At 48.8% G+C, this 24,019-nt stretch overlaps 2 protein-coding genes and 1 long non-coding RNA gene across 3 annotated transcripts; 1 reads left to right on the forward strand and 2 right to left on the reverse strand.

Moving 5' to 3' along the window:
• Positions 1–6,392: 6,392 nt before the first annotated feature.
• On the reverse strand, positions 6,393–8,146 carry Prr9 (proline rich 9). Its single transcript, XM_058571856.1, has 2 exons — positions 7,993–8,146; positions 6,393–7,546 (listed from the first exon to the last, which is right to left on the reverse strand). The coding sequence occupies exon 2, from the start codon at positions 7,524–7,526 to the stop codon at positions 7,176–7,178; it is 351 nt and encodes a 116-aa protein (XP_058427839.1). The 5' UTR covers positions 7,527–7,546; positions 7,993–8,146; the 3' UTR covers positions 6,393–7,175.
• A 498-nt stretch (positions 8,147–8,644) lies between these two features.
• On the forward strand, positions 8,645–16,188 carry LOC124077512 (uncharacterized). The gene is made up of 4 exons (XR_006846628.2): positions 8,645–8,757; positions 9,557–9,659; positions 9,875–10,130; positions 15,066–16,188. It is a non-coding gene; the product is annotated as an uncharacterized LOC124077512 (long non-coding RNA).
• A 2,349-nt stretch (positions 16,189–18,537) lies between these two features.
• On the reverse strand, positions 18,538–18,849 carry Lelp1 (late cornified envelope like proline rich 1; the record flags this gene model as incomplete). The annotated part of the gene is made up of 1 exon (XM_046421467.2): positions 18,538–18,849. A coding segment is annotated over exon 1 (312 nt), but the record flags the coding sequence as incomplete, so codon positions are not given.
• Between the last annotated feature and the right edge of the window lie 5,170 nt (positions 18,850–24,019).

The raw sequence follows: 24,019 nt of genomic DNA on the forward strand, positions 1-24,019 counted from the left end.
AGTCACTACCTACTTCCACAAATATTTGCTCCATGTAGGACGAGCGTGAGTGGGTGAGCATCAGTTTAGTTTCACAGATGCAGAAGTTGAGGCTGGGAGATTTGCCCAAGATCATGAAGCTGTTAAGTAACCCAGTTCTCCATGAAAAAGAGAGAGGTCCAGAGGGAGCTGCTTGGCATGGAGGGTGCATACGAATATCCACTGTGAACAGGAAATAATGGAAAACTTTTCTGTATTTCATGTTTGTTTTCTAACTTATACAATGTTGGGATGCTAGTGTATATCTATTGTTTTTTTTTAAAGTCTAGTTATTATTCGAATGTTCTTAAATAAACCTTTCAACTCTTTTATTAAAGTATATTCAGAAAAGTGGACATATCTAAGTATACTGTTCAATAATTGTCGCAAGCTGACATATGAGGTAAGTAGCCCCCCCAATGTGAGGAATCAGAACTTTCCCCTGGGACAATTGTCCCCTTCCTGTTCCCTCCACCTGCTACCATCCCATGCCCAACACAGGATGACCACTATTTGATCTTCATGCTGAAATATTTTTATTACTAGGCTGTGCAACATAAAAACTTGGGGCTTGGGAAGAGTACAGATTTCTTTCTGATCACTTAGACCACTTTTCTTCTGAGACCACTTGTGGGAGAAGAAATTTCGTTCTTTTGTGCTGGACAGGATTCTGGAAGTAGGGGCAAATGGAGGGGCAGGTGAGGACCTTGCTGGTTCTGTCCAAGGTTTGAGGAGAAGCTTCTGCTGTGCCCAGGACCAGTTCTCTCCTGCCCTGTGTGATGTTTCTAGACCCTGCCATCCCTTTACCGATTGGTCAACCGAGACTATTTCACAGCATTCAGAGAGAAAGGAAGCCGGTGGTAATCTGTAAGCAGTTCAAGCACAAGAGTGTGTGAGACTTAAAAGATTTAAAAAGAAATCCGGCCCAAACTTCCTATAATCTTTTTGGCTAGACGTTTGTCCTCGGTTGGTACACTTTCAGTAATGATGAACTCATTCAAGCATGAGCACCCCATTTCATTTCCTGGGTTGATTTATTCCCGATATGAGCAGAAAACTGCTTTTCTGTGCCCTCAACCATTGATCCACACTCTTCTCTGATCACGAAGTCCACTGCTGCTTCTTTAATATTTTGGGAAGTCTGAGGGCAGCGCTGTGTGCCTCTTTACATCTTCTTATCTCTGAATGAAATATCCCATCCCTCAGCCATTGCTTACATGACAAGGCACCTGGGGGTCTTGCCCTTCTGCTCACACTCATTTGGATGCACTGAAAGTTGGTCAGTGTCCACCTTACGCTGTAGCATCTGGAGTGGGGCTCCCAAGGCCATCTGATCCACAGGACTTCCTTGTCATTGCTATTCTCTCTGCTCACACTTGCCCAGACCCTCAAATGGCTAGCTCTGACCTCCATAAAAGGGAATTTCATATGGTTCATCCTGATGATTTTTAATGCATCTGTTTTTTATTCTATCAATCACATTTCGACTCAGTTTCTTCTCTGGCTGCTCTGACCACCTTATTTTGTTTGCTTCATTTCTTATTTATGAACCTCCTTAGTTGCTTCTCGACTGCCTTCCCTGCTTACGCAAGCCTTGAGAGACAGGGACCGTGCATCTGGTCCACCACTCCACCTCCAGTGTTGGGTACAGAGGTTGGCACACAGAAGGCTCTCAACCCCGCTGCCCACTTTTAAGGAAAATCCTGAGGTGGTGGAGTCTAGATTTAAATTCCGCAACCTGATTCCTGAGCCTGTATGCTCATTGCTCCCTGTCATCACTTCCTGAACTCTGTTTTGCGCATATATCCTTCCTCTCTACTGTGGCAGATTCGATATCTCTGCTCCCCTGCCTCTGCCAGTGCCCTACGTTGGCCCCAGTGTGTGCAGCTGCCTCTGACCAGGCCAGGCTGGGAGTGGCCAGTAGAAGGCAGAGTGTATCTATGGCCATTAGGGGGCGCTGTTGGGAAGAGAAAAGCATTCACAGTGGTTTCCATAGGAGAGCAACCAGCTGGGGAATGAGGAGACCATGCGGCTACCTGCCTCCTTCCCCAGCATCTCCAGGAGAGAAAGAAGAGCGAGAGTGGACAAGTCCAGATGTGCTGCCCATGGACCAGTTGTTCTGAGGTTAACGATGGCAGTGGGGTAGAAAAAGTGGGAATATCCTTGAGTATCCTCCTCCCTGTCTGAGTTGGGATCTGCCAGTGCATGTTCCACAGGACCTGCCTGCTCATCTAGTGTCCCCTTCCCCATTCCCATGGTAAATGGGGCTCTGAATGGTCCAGCACCTGGGCACTAACCCCTCTGGGACGGCAATGTTACAGAAGAGTTGCTGGGGCTATTAATTCTTTCCCCAGAGGGAGCGTAGCCCGCTTCCCCTCTGTGCTCCAGCATCATGTCTCGCCCACAGGCATGAGATTAGGGCAACCAGTCACCTCAGTGTGTCGGGGTGAGTGGGTCCCTAGGATGCAGGAATTTCAGTGTGAAAACTGGGACAGCCCCAGACAAACCGAGATGAGTTGGTTGCCTTATTAATAAGAGAGGTTCCCAGGTGACTCCACAGATGAGAATTTTCTTTTGTCCTTGTCATCCACACATACGGAGTTTTAGGGGGGCGGGGCATAGACCTCCAGGAATAGAGCAGGTGCATGGAGCCTAAGCGACAGGCACAGGGACCTGCCTTCCTGTATACCTAGGAAATGGGCTGGACATCATGGAAGGCTCTCTGGAGGAGGCAACTCTGAAACCTGTGGGTTCACAGACACAAGACATGTGTGGGGGTGTGAGCCCCGGGTTGGAGAGCGGCAGGCTGAAGGAGGCTGAAGTGGGTTGTTGGGTGGAAAAAGAGGTGGGTCCCTTGGGCACAGAGGAGGAAGGAGACCCAGATGACAGAGAAACAGAAATAAAGGGTGAAGAGGCTAAGATAGACCCCCGCTGAGAAGATTGGTCTTGGAAGGCAGTGAGGAATTAACCTAAGGTGCTGTTTAAGGCTGAAATATCTGTGGTTGCCCCAAACATATTAGGAAAGCTCAAAACTGGGGGGAGTTACTTCCCATCACTGACTTGTCCTTCTTATTTTTTAGTGTTCAAGTTGTTGGTCACACGGTCTTAAATTTGGGCCCTCCGAAGAGCTTCCCAGGAGTATTCTAGAAGCCTATGAACCTTCTGTGTCCTGACTTTGGGGAACACTCCTGTTCATGGGGTACTGCTTCTATAAGCAGCTCCTGCCACCATCAAATGGATCTCATTTATAAGGAAATTCTTAAACTGAACCCAAATCTATAACATCTGCCCATGGGTCCCAACTCTGTCTGTTATGGTTTGATGGAGGAGTTCCCCAGGAGCTCACGTGAGAGACAAAGTAAGACGGTTTAGAGGAGAGATGATTGGGTTACGAAAGCCCTAACCCAATCAGTGAGTTACCCCTCTAATGGGATTTACTGAGTGGTAACTGAAGGCGGGTAGGGTGGGCTGGAGGGGTGGGTCACCGGGGATGTGGCGGTGGGGTATGTCTTCTCCCCCTGGCAAGTAGAGTCTCTCTCTGCTTCCTGATCCTCATCTGCGCTGTTTCCCTGCCATGAAGTTCAGCCTCACCTCCAGCCTTGAGGTATGGACCTCTGAAACTGTGAGCCCTCAAATACACTTTCCCTCCTCTACAATTGTTCTGGTCAGGTCTCTTAGTCACAGAAGTGAAACAGCTGACCAAAACATTGTCCTTTAGCATGTCACAGAAATAAAAGGCACTAGAAATATTTGAGGACAACTCTCATGCTCCCTAGGATATTTTCTTCTTCAGACTAGATATATTTCAGCAGTTTCTGAGATGAAGATCTTTCAGGCCATTGTGCTACTTGTCTGCCCCTCCCATGCTGTCACGGGGCTCTAGAGGGGGCAGGGTGCTGTGGCCCAGGGGGTTCTTCATAGATACCTGCTGAATGGATGGGTGAATCCATGTCGCCCTCTTTTGAACTTGTGTCCGTCTGTATTTCTCTCTCTTGGTATGCGGAGCCCACGGTCCGCTATTGATCACCTACTGGATCAACTGTCAACTAGAACCTTTGACATCTGGGACTCTCCTGGTAATGCTCCTTCCCCCTTAAGGGCTCCAGCTGTCACCTGTGGCCTCTGGACTTTGTAGCTGTGGTCTGAGTCTATGTCATTAGGGTCCAGACCCCTGCAGCAGTAGTCTGGGCAGGGGCTGGGTCAGAGCTCTGTGAGCGCAGGGAGGTGGGGGAGTTCCCAGGACAGCTGGCTGCTTGGAGTCTGTTCTCCTATCTGCCATCAGCAGGCCCGTCCCCTTCCATCTGCTGAGGCCTCCTCCGTAATCACCAGGTTGCCCCTCTATCTGATACGGCTAGATTCTCCCTGCCCATCAGGCTACACTTCTCTCCACTGTGGTTGTGTGATCTTGGGCTCCAATCTGTCTTTAGTGTCAGAGAACAAAGACATTTTTTGGGCTTGAGCTAAGCTAGAGACTGGGTCTATGAGCCTCCCTTAGCCCAATCAGAAGCTTCACTGAGAGGAGAGTCTTTCTGCAGGTCTTGATCCTGTGGAGTAGCTGGGCCCCGAGGAGTAGCTGGACCTTGGGAGCAGCTAGGTCCTGGAGAGCAACAGGCTTATTCGGAGGTTGGAAAATGAATGGAAAAACCAATTCCCACCAGCCAGGGAGGCCAGAGAAGAACGACTCAGGGATTTGAGATATCCCGGAGATTTGAGGAAAGGTGTGGCCTGCAGAAAATAGAGCTTTTGGCTCTGCACAGGGATGCTGGCCACCTGGTTCACCATCTCCAGCACCTGGAACCGTGCCTGGCATTTGGCGAGTGATCAGGGAACTTGTTGGGTGGAAGAATGAGCCAATGAGGAGACAGTTACTGTGAATCTCTTCTGTGTGTCATGGGCACTTTTGTCAGGCAAGGAAGGGCTCTGCGGAGGAGTCATAGAACGTGGTTTCATCACTCCCTGGCTTTATGAGGCCAGTCAAACCCCTGAACCAGACCAGCGGAACTCCCTGAAGCCGCTGTTAGGATTCCCTTAGAGGATGTCCCCAGAGCTCAGGGCCTGGCCCGGCCACCCGCAGACTCAGGGAGTGTGGGATGCTCCGTGTTGCCTTTTGAAATCTTCCCCCAAAGAATGCCACGGTTCTATCTTATTCCAGAATGATCTCTAAGATGGGGAGGCCAGTCTGACTCAGAGCTGAAAGGTCCTCAGTTCAGCCAAACGTCTGAGACGTGGGCTTCAGGAGCCTTCAGGGAGAGGCTGACCTGCGGTTTCTCCTCACATGGACTGGGTAGGGAGTGTGGCCAGGGGATGGATCAGGAGGGCCCCTTCACCCCTCAGGAGGCTGGCCCTTGACCTGGCCCTTCCTCTGGGCCCAGGTCACACCTCTGGACACTGCTGAGGAGGCAGATGTTTGGCTCTTTCAGGTCAGGCCTGAACTTCTCAGCCCTTTCGCACAACCCGAGGTCGCAGCCTATGCTTCCTCCCCAGGCAGAAGAGTGACAGGGTACAGCCAGGTGACCTAGGCTGTCTGGCTTTTCTGAAAGCTGGCCAGATGGCAGGGCAGACTACTTTGGTCCTCAAGCCTGTTCTCCCCAGAGGCATGTTTAGTTCTTCCCTCTCACACTGATGCTGTGCGTGTAGGTGTGTGGGTGGATTGGGGATGCCTCTTTCCCGCCATTTCCCTCCTCCCCATGTCAGCCCTTTTCTCCGAAAATCAAGACTCAGAGAGGGAGGATGTTGTAGAGGAAGTAACCCTGGGTCTGGGTTGAGGGTGGCTGGTCCCAGCCTCATGCTGAGCTTCCTCATGGGTGAGCCTTGAAGAGGAGGTGAGTGGGTGGTCAGGGACCTGGAGGAAGGCTCTGTGGGGTGGTCAGGGACCTGGAGGAAGGCTCTGTGGGGTGGTCAGGGACCTGGAGGAAGGCTCTGTGGGGTGGTCAGGCACCTGGAGGAAGGCTCTGTGGGGTGGTCAGGCACCTGGAGGAAGGCTCTGTGGGGTGGTCAGGGACCTGGAGGAAGGCTCTGTGGGGTGGCCAGGGACCTGGTGGAAGGCTCTGGTGGGGTGGTCAGGCACCTGGAGGAAGGCTCTGTGAAGTGGTCAGGGACCTGGAGGAAGGCTCTGTGGGGTGGCCATGGACCTGGAGGAAGGCTCTGTGGGGTGGTCAGGCACCTGGAGGAAGGCTCTGGTGGGGTGGTCAGGCACCTGGAGGAAGGCTCTGTGGGGTGGCCAGGCACCTGGAGGAAGGCCTTTTGTTGTCCCTGTGATGTCTACTTTTTATTCCCACTTGGATTTCCCTCCCAAATGGAATACAATGATGACCACAGGGACATCAGGCGATGGGAGGTAGAAAGGAACGAGCACGTGTCAAGTCAGAGTCAGACTTAGGATCAGCTTTATTGTATGTACGTTACCTTCACCAGGGAGAAGAAGGTAAGGAAGCTGGAGAGCAGACCAGCTCATATCAGAGGGACACAAATCACATCCGTAAAGAGCGTACATGGTGAAAATCAAGGGCCCCAAACAGACCTGCTAGGAAGCACAAAGATTGGCAAGGACCCAAACATCCCATTTGTATTTCTTTTTGGGCTATTTGGACTCAATCGTTTACATACTTTTGTTTCATTTTTTTTTTTAAAAACACACCCAACATTGCAATGTCCAATCACGGCTCTCAGGATGCAGAGACAAAATGACTTAGTTTTTGATCTCTGCACCACCACCAACCTCCTCTTCGGGACACCCATGGTCGTGGTGGTGATGATAAGTGCAAAGTCCGTCAAGTTCAGATGGTTTTGAGGCTTGAATGAGTGCCTGCCGCTGTGGAAGACGAAGGAGTTCTTGGTCATTACAAGCCCAGGTTTAGGTGGATTTTTGGCTCAAAGGACTGTGCTTGGCTTCAGTGGTGTCCCTTGTTAACTACACCTTTTCTACATTTGAGACCTTCCACGACGGCCGAGAACAATACTCATTCATGGAGGCTGATGAAACACGGAGAGAACTGTCTTCAGAGACAGGGATCAAGTCCTGGAATACTGAGGAGGCCAGAAGACCAGAGGGTACATTGCCCACAGGGACACCCACAGGAGAAGGTCACCAGAGCAGGGGCTGGGGTTGGATTTTTTTCTGTGGGCCATCTTCTTGGCCCCAGATGGCATAGGAGCAGCTACTTCCCCTTGCCAGGGGATGAGCACTTCTCCTGGACCTTCTGTGGGCAAACCTCCACACACTTCGTCTGGGCAGGCTCCTGGCACGGCTCCACGCACTGAGGCAGACACTGGTCTTGGCATGGAGGTAGGCATGGGTCTTGGCCTTGTTGTGGGAAATTTCCTTGGCTTAACTCCTGGCACTGAGGAAGACACACCTCCTGAGCTTGTGCTGGGCACTTCTCTTGGCAGGGGTCCTGGCGTGGGGGGAGGCACACCACCTCAGCCTGGGCCTGGCAGCGCTCTTGGGTCTTTTGCAGACACGGAGGGGGTGCACACGGCTGCTTGCACTGCTGGCCACTGAAGGACATTTTAGGGTGATTTGTAGGACCTGAAACAAACACCAGCTTTGAAATGCTCTGCATTAAAAGTCCCAGACCGGAAACAGGAGAGGCATAAAAAGTTGAGACAGTGACGGGGAATGAATGATTATTAATCCTTATTTCTCCTTCTATCGCGGTCTCAGTTCCTTGTGACACCTGTCTCTGAGCTGGAAACAGACTTTTGTTTGGATAGTCATACCCCGAAACCCTAGTCTCCCCATAGAACTTACCTTTCTATTCAACTTGACTGATCCTTTTGGAGTCAGGTGAAAGAGACTAGACAGAATGGTTTGAGAAGCCCAAGAAATGGCAAACCACTTCAAAAATCAGAAGCAAATACCCTGCAAGGGAGGAGCAGAACAGGGGCTTCCCAAAGATGCAGTAGGGGAGAGAGAGAGAGGAGAGAGAGAGAGAGAGAGAGAGAGAGAGAGAGCGCACAGATACCCCCACTTACCTGTCTTCAACGAGACTCAACCAAGGATCTGGATGGCAGAGCCAGGCAAGGTGGGGACGTTTATATAGTCCTTGGTCTGGCTTCCTGCAGGACCGACAGGCCACGTGGGTTGAGGTCCTAATTGTGGAGTCACCATAACGAGCTTCCTCTGAAATCACGAACGGTTTGAGTCACTGCTTGGGATGCCTGTTAATCAGCCTGCATTTTGGCCTCTGGGTCCTCACCAGACCTCAGCAGGGAGGGGCACCTCTCAGATCTTTTCCATCAGTGGCAGCAGGAAAAGAATGTTCATCAAATGTTATCTCAGTCTGTTAAACCAGGGTTGAAGTTCTTGGTCTGCCCAAACTGGCTCCGGATGTGGTGAAAGATAAGATCCACCTTGCTCATCTCATCTTCACCAATGGGAAGACTTTTCTAAGGCCCGGGGTCTGTCTGGGCCAGGGGATTACATGGCCTATCCATTGGATGCCTCTTCATGGAGCCTGGAAAGTTATTCTTCCAGACCCAAAGAAGATGGAGCATCATGTGGTTCCAAGCAAACCAGGGGCCGACAGTCTTCTGGATAGAGTGCTTTTTCTGCATAAAGGTCCTGAGGGAAGTTGGAGTGATTTGTTGCTCTTGGGCTGGGAAGTGGGGTGGAGGGGATGAGAAAGGCGGGAGAGGGCAGGCCATCGTCATCTTCTCAACCTTGATTTATGACAGACTTCTGAAAGTGGAGTTGCTCACGGAGTTTTCATAGTGACCCAGAAGACAGGTTGGAACAAGGTCAGTCTGTCTCCTTACTTTCTGGAAAGCTTTTTCTTGGAATTCAGGTCAATAAAATCCAAGGGATAAAAGGAAAAGTTTCAAAGCAAACACACCCAGTTTTCTCCACCTCTACGCCCTGGTTGAGTCCACCCGAGGTGCTGTCCTTCCCTGTGTCTGCTGAAACGCTGAGCATTCTGAAAGTTCCACTCGGGTCTATCATCACCCAAGAGCCTTTTCTGGTTTCTGTAAACCAGAAATAAATTCCTGTCTTCACGAACTCCTAGAGCATCTCGTGTTTGTGCTATTTTTATGCCATGCTTTGTCGCTATTAGGAATTCCGGTTATTTGTGTGCAAGATCGTATTATTTTCCTGGGTTGTAAGTTTCCAGAGCGTAGAAGCTATGCCCTGGGTATAGTCAGTGGAAGAGGATGGAAGGCAGATGAGTACTGATGTGGTTAGCATTAATGAAGGAATGGGAGGGTGTGGGAGACAGTGGGGAATAGGGGACGTTCTCCTTTAATGGAAAATGGTTAAAGATTAGTAATGAAAGACGCCCCTCGTCCACAAAGTAGAGGCTTTGTGTTTGCTAACTTTGACCAAATCCCAGGGACTTTATAAATGATGATGCTCCACTCCTCCCATGAACTTTAGGTCCAATTAAAACCTTAACTTGAAAGAGGTCGGTTTAGGTCGTTTCCTAAGAAATAGGTAAAATAAGGAGTGCCTTTGACCGTTTTTATTGGTTTGGGATGCGTGATGACTGAAAAGTTCTTAAAAGGTGAGCTGGGGAGACCAAGTGGTACTTTGGGCTTTTAGGACTGGTGCAGGTAGGATTGATGGGCCGCGCTTGGTGACCCGGTGGGAGACAGAGGCCTGGGGAAGAATGTGGAATTCCTGTGGGTCCATCTGAAGATCCAAGGTCAGCTGGGGACTCGGGGTGCTGCACAGGGTGGAGAGGCTCTTCTCTTTTCTCTCCCTCCCTCCCATCCTTTTCCTGTTTTCCCCTATTCTTTCTCTCCCTCGCTGTCTCCTTTGTCTTTTCTGTGGAATGGGGTTTAAGACACAGAGCAACTCTCCTGGGTCCTAGAGGGCAGGAGATTCTTTACCACTGAATTTATTAATTTATTCTTTCAGTCATTCGTGGCCTGGGTTTTAAGCAGTTCACAGTTTCCTGAAGAAGATAGGAAGAGGCCAGTCCCCACGTCTCAGAAGGAAAACCCCCCATTGATCTTGAGTGGAAGGTCCCGGAAGACTTCAGGAGAAGAAATATGCGCTATGTCTTACTGGACAGTAGGAATCACCTAGGCAAGGACCGCGGACAAGGGCATTCCAATCAGCCTCGAAGAAGGAAGGAGTCTTGTCAGGAGGCTGTTGAAGTACCGAGGCCCAGGTGAGAGGAAACGAGAATCCGAGGCTGACTTAGGAAAGGCATGGGTGATGAGGGGGGAGGCCTGATTAGGATTTCCAGAATTTTCTGAAGCAGATGCATAAGAGAGATGACCTTGCTGTGCCACATACACTTCTGTGGCTTTGGTTGAGCCCAAGGAAAAGTAGGCGAAGGAGTGATGAGCAGAACAATGGAGCAACCAGGTCTCATGTGCTCAGGTCGTGGGGTGAATCCAGTTAGATAAAACCCAGAGTGTGACTTCTCTAGAAGGCTTCCCTGCCTCGCATTGAATTGATTAATGATGGAACATTCTTAAAATTGACCCCAAAAGTCCTGTGGAAGGCAGAATAGTGGCCTCCCAAAGTTGTCCGCACACTAGTCCCTAGAATCTGTGAATGTGTTATGACCTTGAAATAGAGAGATTATCCTGGATTATCTAGGAGGGACCAGTGTACTCACAAAGATCCTTAAAATGAGTTTTACTTGGACATAAGGAAGAATGAAATGTGTTACTTGCTGGTGAGTGGATGGAACTGAGAACACCATGCTGAGTGAACGAAGCCAGGTTTATAAAGCCAAGGGGTCGACATTTTCTCTTATATGAGGAAGCTAGAGGGAAATAAGGAATTAAAAAAAAGGGGGGGGGTGTCCCAGGAAGACAGAAGGGAGAACAGGGAGTCAAGAAAGAGGAACGAGGGAGAGGGAGGAGGGATGGGAAAGGGGGGAACTGTGGGAGGGGGCTGACCAAACTGTGCTATGTGCAGGAATGAGCAGACCACAACAGATTCCACTTTGATGTACAACTATAATGCATCTGTTAAAAAATTAATAGAAGGAAGACTAGTGGAATAGAGGAAGGGAATTGGAAGAGGAGAGGGAAGGGGTCATACTGGGGACTGGAACGAAGCAAATTCTGTTATATGCATTTATAAATATGTCAGAATGAATCCCACAGCTATGTCTAACTGAGATGCGCTGATTAACAAAAAGGAAAATAGAGTGGAAAGAGGGGGCATAAGAGTCAGTGTCCAATGTGAAAGACGTACTTGACTGGCTACTGCGGACTTTGAAAATGGAAGGACAGCATGGATCTCCAGAAGCCGGAGCAGCATTCTGACCTCTAGAGCTATAATACTGTACCTTCTTGTTGTTTCAAGCCCTTCCCTTTGTGATAACTTGTTATAGCAGCAGTAAGAACACATACATCTTCAATGTCTGAGGCTCTTGGGAACTCTGAAGGGGGAAGTCAGTAAACAAGTGAAATCTCATCTTAGCATTCCCTCAGTTAAGTAGACTTTCTATTGTCACAGCAGTACCCTCAGTCAAAGGCTAGCTTTTGGTAAAGGAGACACAGGCATCTTGAAAAATAACTGAATTCTGGGCCCAGGACTGGCTCTATTACATAGAGTATGTGTAATACTGAATATAGCTTCCCAGAGCCTCGATTTCTTCCTTTGGAGAAGGTAAAATACCATTTCATAGATTTTTGTGTGAGCAATCAATTAGAGAACATATACACTGACACTCAGGCCATAGAGCTACATACAGGATGTTAGTGCAGTCTTATTGGTTCAGGACTCACCTCCTCCGTGAAGTCTGTCTTGATTGCCCCAGTTCTCCTTGTTCTATGTCCTTTACTGTCACTTCAACATTTGGTCTTTGACTTGTACTTTTCTAATCAATGTGATGCCGAGACAGTGTATTACCTGGCTCCATCGGTGTAAGATGTATGAACTCTTGCCAGCTCCTGATCCTCTCTGGTCTGGATTTTCTTTCCCCTTTAGTACTAGGAATAAAACCCAGGGCCTTGTGCAAGGTAGGCAAGTGCTCTACCACTGAGCTACACCCGCAGTTTTATTGTTATTCAAATACAAAAGTTTTAGAAGGATCCATTCCAGCTGTGACGTTCTGTGACACTACAAGGTGGTCATGAATGGCGAACCCAGGTATCTGTGTGACTTTGTACGTGGATGCGTGTGTGTATGGCCCCTTCCTCCTTGATGGGGTTATAATGTTCCCACAGAAAGACCCAGTCTTTCATCCTCTGTATGCAGCAGGGGCCCAGCCAGGTGGCTTTTCCTAGGTACAGAACGGGAGTATTTGGGATTTAAGCCCCTCAAGAATCAATCTTAGTGGCCCAGTATCGGGGCTGTGGCTTGAATAGCTTTGGGGAGATCGCCCTGCCCCCAACATCTTAAGATAAGATGACTAATTAGTTTCTCTGGCTGTCCCCAGCCCTCCAGGGAGATTTGGGATAATCTGATTTAATGCCATCTGAGATTTCAGATTTCAGACTGAAGCTGTCATTACTGGGAGCCAGGGCCTAATTAGGGTCAGCAGAATAGACTCAGGTGTATGCAGGACATTGTTTTCCCCCCTGTTCCCATCAAATAACTATCTGCTTTGTTGAGATCATAAAAGTTCCCAGACTCCTCTGATTCACTTGGCTGCATATTACAGGGTAGTGGGCTGATGAAGCCGAACCGCACAGAATGCCGCTGATCCTGTCTCCCGGGGAGCAGGTGCCTCTGGAGAGCTTACCCAGCTTGTGAATTCCTGGGCGAGAATCCACTGTTCCTCTCCCTTCCCTTCTCTTTGTGTCACCTACACAAGGGGTGTGAGTCAGAGCCGCGGGTCACAGGCTCCTGGGGCCAGGGGGGATATAAGAGGCCACCTGATTCCACCTCCTTGTTGCAATCCCAGCACGTGCTTTATACGAGAGGCACAGAACGAGCCATCACCGCAAATGCTGAGGCCTCGTTCAAGGTCCTGTCGAGAGCTCGTGTCTGGTTTGGACAACGGGCATCGCTAAGTTGGGGAGTCTTAAGTTTCAAAAAGACATCAAGGATGCAGACCAACCGTGGCTCCTAACAGTTTGGGGAACATGAGAAGATAAACATATGTACATGTCTTCACCTTCAGGGGACCAGGGACCCCAGGTTAAGGGCCCCTGAGACAGGCAAAGGGGCGAAATGATATTTCCAAATGGCTTAGGTTTGCTGTTGGACTTCATTCTTTTCCCTTTTGATCATCTTAAATCTGGGTTAGAAATCTTAGACTCTTCTGACAACCAACTCCCCGGTGACTTAGTTGTCTCCCTCTCTGGATCTTAGCTTCCTCCCTTGGTCACAGAGAGTCCTAAATGCCACATGCAGCTCTGATAATCCAGAGATGCAAAAGTCTCCCTCTGGCTCCTCAAGGAGCCTAACTTGGGGATGGAGTAGAGGGAAGGGCTCTCTATTTGCCTTCAAAGACATTTGTCACCCCTTCCTGGAATTCCCTCCTCCTCCAACCTGTGGCTTCGCACAGCAGATGGCAAGAAGCTCTTGCTCAGGTAGACGGGGCAGGACTCTGCGTTGACTCAGGTTTTCAGGTACCATTGGCACCTGGCGTTCTAAGCTCAGTTTCCCGTGCATAATTTTTTTTTCACACGATCACTCCACTCTCGTCCCTCGATGGAACTTCTGTCTCATCCTTCAGGTGAAGAAGCTGAGACCTTTCCTCTCACTGAGGCTGAACAACTTTCCGGGGCTACACAGTGGGTCAGTGCAGAGCTAACTTGATACCTGTGTGATGTCACGCTCTTTCCCTTCACCCTGCTGCCTTCCCAGGGGAGAAAGGGCTCCGGGAAGCCTGCATGGTCGTCCCTGGAGAGGGCCAGGCAGGACCAGCATCTTGTGGCCTAACGAGAAGGTGGCCAAGGACAGGACTGGGACCAAGACTAGGCTGCCTTTCTTTCAGCCTCAGGCCCCCATAGTCAGTTCCTTCCCCTGTCTTCCCACTGCCAGATTCTGAGGATGACCATGTAGTCAGGTCGGGGAGCACAGGGGACAGAAGCTTAGTCCAGGGCCACTCACCCCTTTTTGGGAAAGTGCCCCCCAGTGCCACTGAGAACCTACTCATTTACTGTTACTGACTGTCGGCTTCCTGTGCCTGGCTGTCATCTTGGAGAGGTTAGGTCTAGGGAGAGAGTCAGATGATCAACAGGTGACCAGAACGTGGTATGAGAAGCATCCCAGGGAGGAAGGTGTGGATGCTGTCAGGGCTCAGGAAGGGACCTCTTGCCTGCCCTGGGGGTGGGAGGCGGAGAAGCTTCTTGGAGCAAGGGACCCCCGAATTGAGTTAAAAGATGAGGATTTGCTCATCTGGATCATTTAGAGGAGGACTCAGTGGAGGAAGAATTGGAGAAGCACATATAAAGTCAGGAAGGCCAGAGACTCTGCCGTGGGTCTGAAATGTCAGCAGAAACCTGCCCCTGGCCTGCCAAGTTCTAGAAGGAGATGGGGAAGTGGTGAGCTAAGGCTGCGGAAGGAGGCTGGGGCCCTCGCCTGAAGACTTTTGTAGGCCGGGTCAGGTCATTTGAAGTGCTCTGTAGGCAAAGGGGAGGAGGCCTCCTTAAAAATTTAGGAGGGGAGTGTTGTGCTTGGTTTTGAGCCCTAGCAATGCTTCTTGGTTGGACTCAGTGGAGTTAGAGCTGGAGGAAGGTGAGCACTGAAAGCCGGTAAGAGCTTCCAGTGGTGTGGGTGAGAGACGACGAGGGCATTCCTGTTGGAAGAAGCCACCGGTCCTCTGTCTGAGTGGAATTCCCTTTGAGCCCAGGAGAGAGCACATGGCTCAGGAGGTGAGAGGAGGATGTGGGTTTCATACATCTGGAAGACACATCCTGGCCTATATTTTACCATCAGTTCAAACCTTCTGAGACTTGAAGAATCTTTGTGTTTGGCAAATGGCTTTGCCATATTTACCGATTTTTTTTTTTTTTTTTTTGGCTGAGCACCAACAGCTGTGACATAGAAGCAGGTATGACTGATTATCAGTGAAGTCTTCCAGAATGGGCCTTTGCTTGTGTCCCTGAGCTGGGACCTTGGGTCATGTGGAAGCAGGGCAGGAAAACTAGGGGCTGGTGTGATAATGACCTCTATCTTGCCATCTCCCCAGGTGCCATTCGCATGTGGACCTCTCAGATGCCACTAAGGTCTCTTTCAGCTTCAAAGCCAGACATTCTCGTGACACTGTGCCCAGCCCTATGAGAGCCTTGGCTCAGCTCAAAGCCGGTTGCCTCCAGCTGTCCAGGTTTGGAAAAGCCTGGAAGGCCTCTTATCAAGGACAGCTCTATTCTTGCCGATTCTTGAGAAGGTACAGTCCAGGGGATCCTATGGTGGTGTCTCCTTTCGGGACTGTCTGGCTGGACCCTCACGACTGCTTTGCCACGCGAGGAGGAGCCTAGTCCTGCCTTGCCTCGTTATCTGGGCACCATCCGGTTGGTGCTACACAGATCTGGTGATGTCACTCTTCAGGTGTTGCTTATTTACACAACCTCTACTGTTTGAGGCGGAGCCCTGGTGACCGCCGCTGGGGCTTGGAGTAATTACAGCATTCTGTGGAGAGGTGGAGCCCTCATCGCATTCTAGCCATCTTCCCCAGAATTGCCTTTGATCCGGTTCTTTCCTGGGAAAGTAGCCATTAGAAGATGTCTATCTTTGGTTTCATGGACACGGGAGAGAGAAATAAGAATGACATTGGCAAGGAGCACTTTCATGTTCTTAGAACTGGCTTCCTCCCAGTCTGTGCCCGGAGTTCTCAGACCCGGAAGGCCTCAGCCTCTGACCCGTGTTCTCAGGGAACCCCCCTGGAGGCCCGGGGCTGAGATCCTATGCCAGGAAGGAGGGAGCCAGGGTGAGGTCCCTTCCCCAGGGTGCATGCTCTCTAGGTGATCTTCTTCCCCAAGTCTTTCCAGGACTCCTGGGGGACCCCTCTGAAGTATCCATGTTACAAAACAAATGAAAGCACATTGATGAGAATCCAGGAATCAGTGAAAGTGAAAATACTTGTCATCCATAACCTACAACCCTCCAATAATGAGAACACCCACAAATTTCCTTGTTGCTATTATTGACAGAAGTTCTGGCTAAAGATAATTGCTATATGCTGTATGTCCAGTTGAGGTCTTACTTTTTTCTCTTTAGAAAATTTTTAACAACCATGAAATATTCTATTAAATAACAGGTCCAAGTTTATGTAATCAAACCATGATATTTAAATTGTTTCTAAGTTACTTGATGATGATCACCTTTTTAAATATAGTTCCCCTGCATTTTGAAATTATTATTATTTTGTTTGCCTAGGTTTAATGAAGTGGGAACCAAAGACTGGATTGTGGTATGCTCTTAATATACATTCCCATATTTGCCAAATTGTTTCCTAAATGATTTTTTTTTCTTCTGGCACTGTGAATGGAGCCCAGAGGTGCTTTGCCTCTGAGCCACAGCTCCAGTCCTTTTATTTTTTATTTTTTTTATTTTGAGACAGGGTCTCTCTAAATTGCAGAGGCTCACCTTAAACTTGAGCTCCTCCTGCCTCAGCCTCCTGAGTTGCTGGGATTACAGCCATGGGCCACACTCTGCCTGAGAGTTTTCTAAAAGGATTTGTTTACATGCCACTCAACAGTGGCCTGCTTTTTAGACACTGGGGGCTGGGATTATTATTTAAAAGCGATTTAAGAGGTGCTAAAGGATGTCACATTATTCTCTTCTCTCTTCCTCCTCCTTCCTCCTCCCCTCTACCATTTCCTCCCTTCCCCTCCTTCCTCTTTCCTTCTTTTTGATTTCCTTTGGGGTAGGTGTGTTTTCCTCCTGTTATTATCAACAGTTGACCACAGTCCTGCAGTGCCCTAACCCAGGTAGCCAGAGGTCCCCAACCTCCAGCAGCCCTTTTCATGTGGCTCTGGAGTATGGGGACCTGGGGGTCCAGCCCCCATCTGTGCCAGGAGACCCTGAAGCCCAGGGTCTCTTCATGGTAGTGAAAGTGACTACTAGTTTTCACATCTAGAAAACGAGGGGGCAGCATCCTGAAGACCTTGTCTAGCTTTCTTGTGCTAAAATTGTCTTCTGCAACTAGCTGATTCCATGACCTGGGTCAGCAGAGGTCCCTGGTATCTTTTTCTTAGGCACAGTTTGGACCATCTGTCCCCGGCACACTCTGTGCTGTCCTGAACCATTCGCAGGTGTCCACTCTTCTCAGAAGCATGGAGAGCTGTTGATGTGCCTTGATTCCATGGAGAACCAGCGGGCTCTTTCATGACCTCTTACTATGACAGCAGAGAATCCTTTTTCCTGTTAAATACTGTGGGCTGCAGTGATTCACGGCTGGTTTTATCTTGGTCATGGGTGGGCTCATGACCTTCTAGGTGGTCAGGTTCCTTTCCTGGAGGAAAGCATCCTGGTGTTCGGCCTGTCCACACGTTGGGTCTGCAGCTGGTCGAGGACCTTACCATAGGACGGGGGCACTAGAAGACAATGGGAAGCACCTGAGGAGGACGAGGGAGACTGAAATGGCAGGGTGAATCCACTCACCCAGGCCCTGCAGCCCTGGCTTCTGCAGTTCTCATTCTACGTCCTCCTCCAATATCATTCTCGGTAATATGGACCAATAGATTCCCTTTTGTGAATTAAGCCAGTTTGGCATGGACTTTAACTCCTTGTAAATGATCCCTACTAACATGGCGGCTGTGAATGCCTTCCCTGTTTATCCCTAATTGGGGTCTACCCAAATGCAAAGCTATTTTTTTTTTGTATTTGAGTTTTTATTTTGAAATATTATGGATTCACAGAAAATTGCAAATAGAGAGGTCCCATGTACCCTTCACTGAAAAATTCTCTCCATAGTGACATGTTACGTAAATATAGTTCAGTACCAAATCTAGGCAACTAACACAACTCATTTTCTTTCTGTCTTTTTTTTTTTTAAAGACTGTCTATTTGTGTGTGCACAGCGGTGCATTAGAACATGACCAGTGTGCTCAGAAGACTCACAGCCTCACCAAGAAGAGGAGTACAGAGAAGTCAAGTACAGGTGTGATGAGTGTTATCCCTGCACTAGGCAGTGGGACCACCAATAGCAAAAGTGGTACCAGGTCTTTTCCTGAGCCTTCCTGGATCTTTTGCCAACATCCCACCCCTTTCTCCTCCTCATACCTCTCTTTTTTGCTTCCTGGGGTTACACTCTCTACCAGCCTCTGCCATGTCTACGATTCTCCCACTCTTGGCTGGTGTTCCCTGGGGACACCCTTCAGAAGAGGCGCCTCTCTCTAAGCACAGATGGGTAGGGACAAAGAGGGGGCTGGTCCTTGAAGGTTGCATGGCAGTGGAGGGTCTGGGGTTCTGGCCTCATTCCCCAGGGATTGCCTCTTGGTAGCTCTGTGCTTTAAAACAGCAGCAAACTAGACTGACGTCCACCAAACACCGAGACACCTTGTGCAGCAGAGGAACAAGTTTACTGGTCACGTCATCACTTCATGGTTTCAGGTCCAGCCCAGATCATTGCACATAGTGATGGTGGTGGTGGTGGTGTTAGTGGTGCCCACAGTGCTTCAGTCTGAGGGTGGGCAAGGAGGTGGGCAAGGAGGTGGGCAAGGAGGTGGGCAAGGAGGTGGGCAAGGAGGTGGGCAAGGAGGTGGGCACTTGGGAGAGCAGGGCTTGGGACAGGGCTTGGGAGGACATGGTGGAGGACATGGTGGGGGGCATGGCGGAGGACATGGCGGGGGGCATGGCGGGGGGCACGGGCACTTTGGCGGTGGTGAGCACTTTTCTCGCGGGCACTTGTCGGAGCAGCGTTGCAGCAGCTTCTTTAGACAGCTGGGCTGGCATTTGGACTCACACTTTGGTTCACACCTGGGATCGCAGTACTTGGGTTCGCTAGATCTATGCTTATCATCATTCGACATGGTTTCTTGAGTAGGTAGGCCCTGCAAAGAAACACGAGACAGGTTGTCGGCAGGAGAGGACTGGCACGGCTCCCGTACACCTCCTCCCACCTGGTTCTGAAGGACTCTTCCTGCCTGGGCCAGGGCTCTAGAACCTCTCGTTTAAGAGCTGTCCTCACCCTCGTCGCAGACTCGGATTGCTTTTTCTTATCCTGTTTCCATTTCAGAGACTCTAGTGGGAGTTCTTAACCTGGGGTGCTGAGATGTGCCACACCCCACCTCCACGAGAACTGTACTTCCAGCTGGGTGGGTGCAGTGTTACACACCCACAGCCCCCAGCTCCAGCAACTTAGCAAACCAGGTCTCAAAATGTAAAAAAGAAAAAAGAAAAAAAAGGGCTGGCGATCAAGCTCAGTGGTCAAGTGCCCTGGGTTCAGTTCCCAGTACCATGAAGAGAACTATATTTCCACGTAGTTGGTATCATGTGTTTTAGGGAATTCACTTAAACCATTATTTCAAGGATCCATAAGTCTGATCGTCCTTCTAAAGTCTTCCTGGCACAGCAAAGATTTTAAAGAACTTCTGGAAGGCCACTTCCCCATCCCTCGGGAGATAAATGGAAAGTTCACTAGTGGACTTTGGAATTCAAGACTCTTCTTTCAATTCTGTGTCCTACTTAAGCTGCCCAAATCTTGAAAATTAATTTCTTCTCTGGAAGACTGAGCCAGGGAAGGTAATCAAACCCCATGGCCACTCTAGATCGGCCCCCTCCCCGGCCTCCACCCAGATTCCGCTCAGTGAGTTAGGATAAGGGAAGAGAAGAGAGAAGGAGAGGGATTAGGAAAGTTTAATTTCTCAAAAACATGAATGTTAGAACCACAGAGTGTGATTTCCAGAGGGGAATTCCTTTCCTCCTCTGTTGGGTTTGCCGCTAGCTAGGTGTTTGTCTAGGGAAAGTTTAGTTTCTGGATATGGATAGGGCTTTTCAATCTTTGACAGTACTTTGAATCGGATCTAATTGGTATGCCTTTGAGTTCCTGTAAAGAAAATAAAAATAAATCTAAAATAAAAAATAAAATTTGTATCTAATTTAGCTTTTTTTTTTTCCCCAAAAGTTCGGGTCTCTGGGGGAGGCCGAACTCTAAAAATTGTTCAGGCTCTCTATTCCAAGGTGAATTTCTTGCTACTGCAAGGGACAGGAAACTGTCACCAAACAAATCCCTCCCAACCCTGCTCTCTGCCTGGGGTGCTGCACGCAGGTCACTGTCAGGACAGGAGGGGCAAAAAGAGCAGCCGTTTCCAGTTGTCCTGATGCCACTCACCCCTTTGTGTTGGTAGTGAACTTGAGAAGTAGGCGACTGATGTGACGGGGAAGGTGAATTTTCCCCCTCGTTCCTCTGTGCAGCTCTAGGAACTGAGCGGATGGGATAGGGGCAGGCTCCATTGTGAGCTCATCATAGCATCACAGGTAGCGATTGTTGGGTCACTCCAGGGTTCGAAGTTCACCTCAAGCCCTTGTCTGAGAATAGAGCCAGGATTGATCACCCTTTGACTGTCCCACCCACTCCTGGGTTCCTCAAGATCGGTGCTGGAAAAACCAGGCAGCAGCAGTGAAGACTGCGGAGCTCCAAGGTCAGGGGCTCGTTATTTCTGGGAGCAGGAAAGTTGGCTCACTCTTTACCCATGGCCTCTGTTGCCTCCCCAGCCTCCCAAGACCCTTGATCCTCTTGCAACCGTCTGGAAAAATCCCTCTGGATTGCTCACAGCCATTCTGACTCTCCTCTTCCCCCAGTTTTTCCGATGTGAGATTCTAAGGATTAGCACATTTTTTAAAAATGTCCCTGAACACATTGTTTAATTTTGTGTGTGGGGTGGGGGTCACTTACTGATCATCTTTTCAATCAAGTGTCTGCTCCTTGAAATCCAAGGCAAATGTTCTGTGTTGTAGAAAACCGGTCTGATGCTCTCCGACTGATCAGTGAGGTAAACCCAGGTGCTGCCTTAGGACGGAAAGCTTTGCTTCTCAGAGTTCCTTCCTGAACTTTCCACAGGCTGGGCACTAGATTTTTGTGATTGTAATGGGGATGCTTCTGGGTGGTGAGGGGAGGTCAGGGTGGAAAATTAAGTGGGGACTTAGACATAGATGTAGAATCCTAACAAAGAAGCTACTTGGTATTCACAGAGAGTGAAGATGGCTGTATACAACTTGCCGCAGTCTGGCTGGGCACAATCAGGAGCCACTTGTCAAAAGAAACTAACTTTATTTTTAGAACCACACACGCCAAACAAAACAGCCTCTCAGGAAAAACCCTCAGAGCCTCAGCTGCCACCACCGGCTTTCCACAAGCCTCTCTCTCCCACACAAGCTTCTCTCCACCTCCCCCAATCCTCCTGCTCTTGAGGCCAATTGGCTGGGTCACGTGCGTGGAGCCAAAAAAGTCCCCCAATGAGCAGCTCCGTGGTCTGAAAGGGCAGGGAAACAGCCCAATGAGCATCACCGCAGAGGAGCCAATCAGCTAGATGTTGCTGGGGCCGAGGAGCCAATCAGCTAGATGTTGCTGGGGCTGCTGTGAGCCAATCATCTGCCGGCAGCTGGAAGTTTGCTGGCAGCTGGAAGTTTGCTGGGGCCCCTTCGGCTGTGGCTCTCAATATCTGCCCCTCTCTGTTTAAACAACAAGCATGTGGCTTAGGGACCGTGCCTGCCTTAGGTTGTCCAATAGTACATATGGTCCTTAGGTTGGTACCATTGCAATTGGATCTTACCCGTCACTGACTACCGGTCCAGTATACAGCCACACCTGTGGAGAGGTCTTTGTACCAGTGGGGGGGTGAGGTTCTTTGCCTCACCTCTGTTGGCCCCCAAATTTTAGCTGGACGATCATGACAAGCAGAAGGAAGGAAGATACACCAAGCCAATTGACGGCTCCTTTTGGAAAAATTGTACCACCAATGACATCATCAGCAAAAATACCCCAACACTACCACAAGTCGCTGTACCAACAGATAGTTCACAATGCATACAGGTGAGCTCACAATGTGTCCAGGCAAGTTCTGCAAGCAGTTCAGTGATGGCTATTGTAGAAGCTGTAGATTCGTTTTATCTTTGACTTCACCAGCACTGGGATGAAGATAGGAATTCTGGTAATAATGGCTAAAGAAAAAATTATGTAACATTACAGAAGGCACTAAAAGAAAACAATTTTCTTAACAATTTACATTGTCTTCACCAGCACTGGGATGAAGATAGGAATTCTGGCAATAATGGCTAAAGAAAAAATTATGTAACATTACAGAAGGCACTAAAAGAAAACAATTTTCTTAACAATTTTCTTGTTTAAACAGAGAGGGGGAGATGTTGAGAGCCACAGCCGAAGGGGCCCCAGCAAACTTCCAGCTGCTGGAAGTTTGGTGGGGCCCCTTCGGCTGTGGCTCTCAACAACAACTAAAAAAACCCAATGAACCTAAACGGTAATGGAGAATGAGCCAGAATTTAACTTCCTAGGATAATTGGTGTTAGAGCCAAAGTTGGGCGCAAACCATTTCTCATGTTCTTTCCTCTGTAATTTTGTTCCTGAGCTCTGTCTGCCCAAAGCTGTTGAAAAGAAATCATTGCAACCAACTTAGGAGACCCAGCTGCACCAACTGTGCATCTCTGAACCCAAACTACCCATCTGGATATGCAGAGGGCAGCCATTTTTGACAGCAATGTCATAAGAGATGATTTCTACTAGTCATCTCTTCCTCTCTCCTTCCCTCCCTCTCCTCTTTCTTGCGCAAGAAGTTTTCAATGACAGTTCATCACCCACTGGACTTTCAACGGAACATAATTTGTCCAGCATCTTCTCAGTCTTTAAAACACTCCTTTCTTAGTATCCTGGCTATCGGTCTCACATATGGTTTGATGGACAGCTGGTTGGCAGCAAAGCACTACTGAGATAATTCACAGAACGGGCTTCTTAGGTGTCTGGGTCAGAGGGCAAACGCTGCAAAGGGAGATGAGTGAGCATCAAAGCCTCGCTTAGATCAGGGGCTAAGAGCAGGGACCCAAGAGTCAGATTCCTGGGTTCCAATCTTGCTTTCATCCTTTACTTATCTAATGACCTTCGGGTCATTTATTTAACCATTCTGAGTCTCAATTCTCTATCTGTAAAATGTCTTAGGATAATACATTGAGTCCTTATAACACGCCAAGCACATTTCCAAGTGTAAATCCTGTGCCTCCTCCGCTGCACTACCTCACGGTATCCACAGGGCTGTTGTAAAGATTAGAGATACTATGCATGATGAGGCTCCATGTTTGCTGTACATATGAGTTATTGTTTTTGACAGAGTTGGCCAGGCTTCTTCATCCTTCCGCTTGCTGGCTGTCTCTGTCTCCATTTCTCATTTTCTGATCTTGGCTACGAAATCCCACTTTTCCTTGAACCTCTTATATCATTTCTCTGCTGTTTTCTAGTGTTCAGAGCAAGGTTAGATATTTCAATATTAACTGTTAGTGGAAGATTTCAGTTCTGAGTAGGGTGAATTGATATGTTATTAATAAAAGTACTAATTTAAACATTAAGACCAAAACCACAATGAATTATTCATTGGTTTTTCTGTGTAAACCCAAAGGCCCTGTGCATGTGTCAATATTTTATGAGACCAAGGAGATTCAAATATCAGCAATTTTTTTTTTGGGTGGTGGGTACCAGGGATTGACTTCAGGTGTGCTCAACTCACATCTCCAACCCTTTAAAAAAAAAAATTCTTATTTGAGACAAGGTCTTGTTAAGTTGCTGAGGCTGGCTTTGAACTTGTGATCCTCCTGCCCCAGTCTCCTGAGCCCCTGGGATTACAGGCGTGCATCATTGCCCGGCAACAGTTTTTAACTTCCCTGGTATTTCCCTCTGTGTTTGGCAAAGTCTTTCTCTGGTTTTCTGTATAACTCTTGTTCTGAGTAACTCTTGTTGAACAAGCAGCACTTGAAGGGTAAAGTCAGAAGACAATTTTAGTCCTTCTTTTGATGCTTTTTAAAACCTCCTCTGAGGGGTTGGCTCTTCTTTTTCTCTTGGGAGGAAAGTTTTAGCAGAAGTCATCGACTTTTAGGAAGTATGTTCTCTGGTCACTTCTGATTGCATGACCAATCTTATTTCACTAATTAGAAGGTTGATTTTATTGGGTGTTGGATTTCCTTTTCCCCACTGGGACC

This window comes from Marmota monax, unplaced genomic scaffold (genome assembly GCF_021218885.2).
Source record: "Marmota monax isolate L192 unplaced genomic scaffold, Marmota_monax_Labrador192_F-V1.1 WCK01_AAM20220418_F8-fsc00108, whole genome shotgun sequence".
In the NCBI taxonomy this organism is placed as follows: Eukaryota; Metazoa; Chordata; class Mammalia; order Rodentia; family Sciuridae; genus Marmota; species Marmota monax.

What these genes read in the sequence shown, in the direction of transcription:
- Prr9 (XM_058571856.1), bottom strand. Translation starts at nt 7,526, where the DNA reads ATGTCCTTCAGTGGCCAGCAGTGCAAGCAGCCGTGTGCACCCCCTCCG.